General features: G+C 55.0%; 1 protein-coding gene across 1 annotated transcript; it reads left to right on the forward strand.

The window, feature by feature from the left end:
• The first annotated feature begins 584 nt into the window (after positions 1 to 584).
• LOC124696997 (allene oxide synthase 2-like) lies at positions 585 to 2,314 on the forward strand. The gene has a single exon (XM_047229645.1). It carries the CDS (start codon positions 673 to 675, stop codon positions 2,122 to 2,124), a length of 1,452 nt encoding a protein of 483 aa, XP_047085601.1. The 5' UTR covers positions 585 to 672; the 3' UTR covers positions 2,125 to 2,314.
• Positions 2,315 to 2,842: the final 528 nt, after the last annotated feature.

Raw genomic sequence — 2,842 nt, forward strand, 5'->3', positions numbered from 1 at the left:
AAATGAGTTGCAAAGAAGAATTTTCTAGTTGCAAATGAGGCCGCAGAAAACTGTCTGAATTGTTGGATTGCCTCCTGATTCGTAAGTTTACAAAAGCTTACAAAAGCAGAATGCTGGCATGTGGAAAATAAAACATGCAGAAAATTTAAAAGGTTGATGTGTGTATTGGCGAAAAATCCGAATTTTTGCCATCCAGTTTGGAAATGTACACTTAATTAAAGATGCAAGACATGTGGCATCTCCGTTAGTTCGGCCAGCCGTCAACAACTTTTTTTTTTTTTGCCGAGTGTAGCAAAATACGCTGCAGGGTTTGCCGTGTTTTATGCCCTTTGCCGTGTATCTTGGATACTGCTTGGCAAAAGAATCTTCCTGTAAACGGAAATGCTGATAATAGACATCACCTTGCGGGTGGGTGAACGGTGCAACAGCCAATCTCGCTCGCCCAGTCCAGGACTCGTATCTTGGCCGGACCTCCACGGCTCCACGGCACGCGCACCACGACGCGAGCGGTCCTCCCTCCGTGTCTCCCCGCGGGCTATATGTACAACCCTAACGAGTAGACGCAGCTTGCCAACACAAACACACAGAGTCTCATAGCTCCCTCCAATCTTCTCGGTAGCCTCCAGACCAGCCTAGATCCGAGAGCTTGTGATCGATCGAACCCTTGCAAGCATGGCTTCCCCTTCCCGGGTGCCGAAGGAGGTGCCGGGCAGCTACGGCTTCCCGTACGTCTCGGCCATCCGCGACCGCCTGGACTTCTACTACAACCAGGGCCAGGACAAGTACTTCGAGTCGCGCGTCGAGAAGTACGGCTCCACCGTCGTCCGCATCAACGTGCCGCCGGGCCCCTTCATGGCGCGCGACCCTCGGGTCGTCGCCGTCCTCGACGCCAAGAGCTTCCCCGTCCTCTTCGACGTCACCAAGGTCGAGAAGAAGGACCTCTTCACCGGCACCTACATGCCCTCCACCTCCCTCACCGGCGGCTACCGCGTCTGCTCCTACCTCGACCCCTCCGAGCCCACCCACGCCAAGGTCAAGCAGATGCTCTTCTCCCTCCTCGCCTCCCGCAAGGACGCCTTCATCCCGACCTTCCGCACCCACTTCTCCTCCCTCCTCGCCACCGTCGAGTCCCAGCTCGTCCTCTCCGGCAAGTCCGACTTCAACGCGCTCAACGACGCCACCTCCTTCGAGTTCATTGGCGACGCCTACTTCGGCGTGCTCCCTTCGGCCTCGGAGCTAGGAACCACCGGCCCGACCAAGGCCGCCAAGTGGCTCATCTGGCAGCTCCACCCGCTCGTCACGCTCGGCCTCCCCAAGATCCTCGAGGAGCCGCTCCTGCACTCGTTCCACCTCCCTCCATTCCTTGTCAGCGGCGACTACAAGGCGCTCTACAAGTACTTCTCCGCCGCCGCCACCAAGGCTCTCGACACCGCCGAGACCCTCGGTCTCACACGTGAAGAGGCGTGCCACAACCTACTTTTCGCCACCGTGTTCAACAGCTACGGCGGCCTGAAAGTCCTGCTCCCGGGCATCCTGGCCCGCGTCGCGGGCGCCGGCGAGAAGTTCCACCAGCGGCTGGCCGCGGAGATACGCGGCGCCGTGGAGGACGCCGGCGGCAAGGTCACGATGGCGGCGCTGGAGAAGATGGAGCTCACCAAGTCGGCGGTGTGGGAGGCGCTGCGGCTGGACCCGCCCGTCAAGTTCCAGTACGGCCGCGCCAAGACCGATCTCGAAATCGAGAGCCACGACGCGGTGTTCGCCGTCAAGAAGGGGGAGATGCTCTTCGGCTACCAGCCGTGCGCCACAAAGGACCCCCGCGTGTTCGGCGCCACGGCGGCGGAGTTCGTCGGGGACAGGTTTGTCGGGGAGGAAGGGAGCAAGCTGCTGCAGTACGTGTACTGGTCCAACGGGAGGGAGACCGAGAGCCCCAGCGTGGGAAACAAGCAGTGCCCGGGGAAGAACCTCGTCGTGCTCGTCGGCAGGCTCCTTGTCGTCGAGCTCTTCCTCCGGTACGACACCTTCACCGCCGGCGTCGGCACCGACCTGCTCGGCACCAAGGTCGAGTTTTCCGCAGTCACCAAGGCCACTTCTGGTCCTGAGGCTGTATCAAACCAGCAGCACTAGTCGGGATCAAGATCAACGGCAGCAAGACGTACTTTCCCCAGTCATTGATCGATCCTCACCGTCATACATATCAGTGTTGCATGCATGCATGATGCATCTTAATTCCTTTCGGTTGCTTCCCAGCATGTTTATTCTTGTAATAAGGACTTTTCGGTAATAATAAGATTCTCCCTCAGGGTTGGAGGATAGACGACTATTGACTTGTTGATACAAAGTGAGTCAAACGTAAGTTATCTCTTTCACCAACATTTTTTTAGACAAAAGCTTCGAAATGAGCCCAGCTTTGACGCAAGGCTGCATTCGCAGCCACGTACTAATTTAACTACGAGTACTACGTACGTGATCCTATCATCAATCGACCTAAAAAGTTGCACAAAAGTGACTGACCAAAAGAACCTAGATCGGAAATAATCCAACCGTTTTAAGATCTCTTTGGGCAACTGGAAGAAGGAAATCATATACAATATACAGTACCATATTGCTTAGTACTTTTGGCAAGGAGATAGTGAGAAAAAGAAATATCGATTGACTAAATGGAATGTAGTTTGCCGTCCAAAAGACCAGGGAGGACTTGGGATTCATGTCTTTAGGTCAAGAACCGAGCCCTCCTTGGAAAATGGTTATTCAAGTTATTTCAGAAGAAGGTATATGGCAAACAATTCTCAAAAGAAAGTATGTAGGCTCGAAGGCCTTGTCCCAGGTCTTTTGAAAATCTGGT

The sequence above is a fragment of the Lolium rigidum genome, chromosome 3 (genome assembly GCF_022539505.1).
Source record: "Lolium rigidum isolate FL_2022 chromosome 3, APGP_CSIRO_Lrig_0.1, whole genome shotgun sequence".
NCBI lineage: Eukaryota > Viridiplantae > Streptophyta > Magnoliopsida > Poales > Poaceae > Lolium > Lolium rigidum.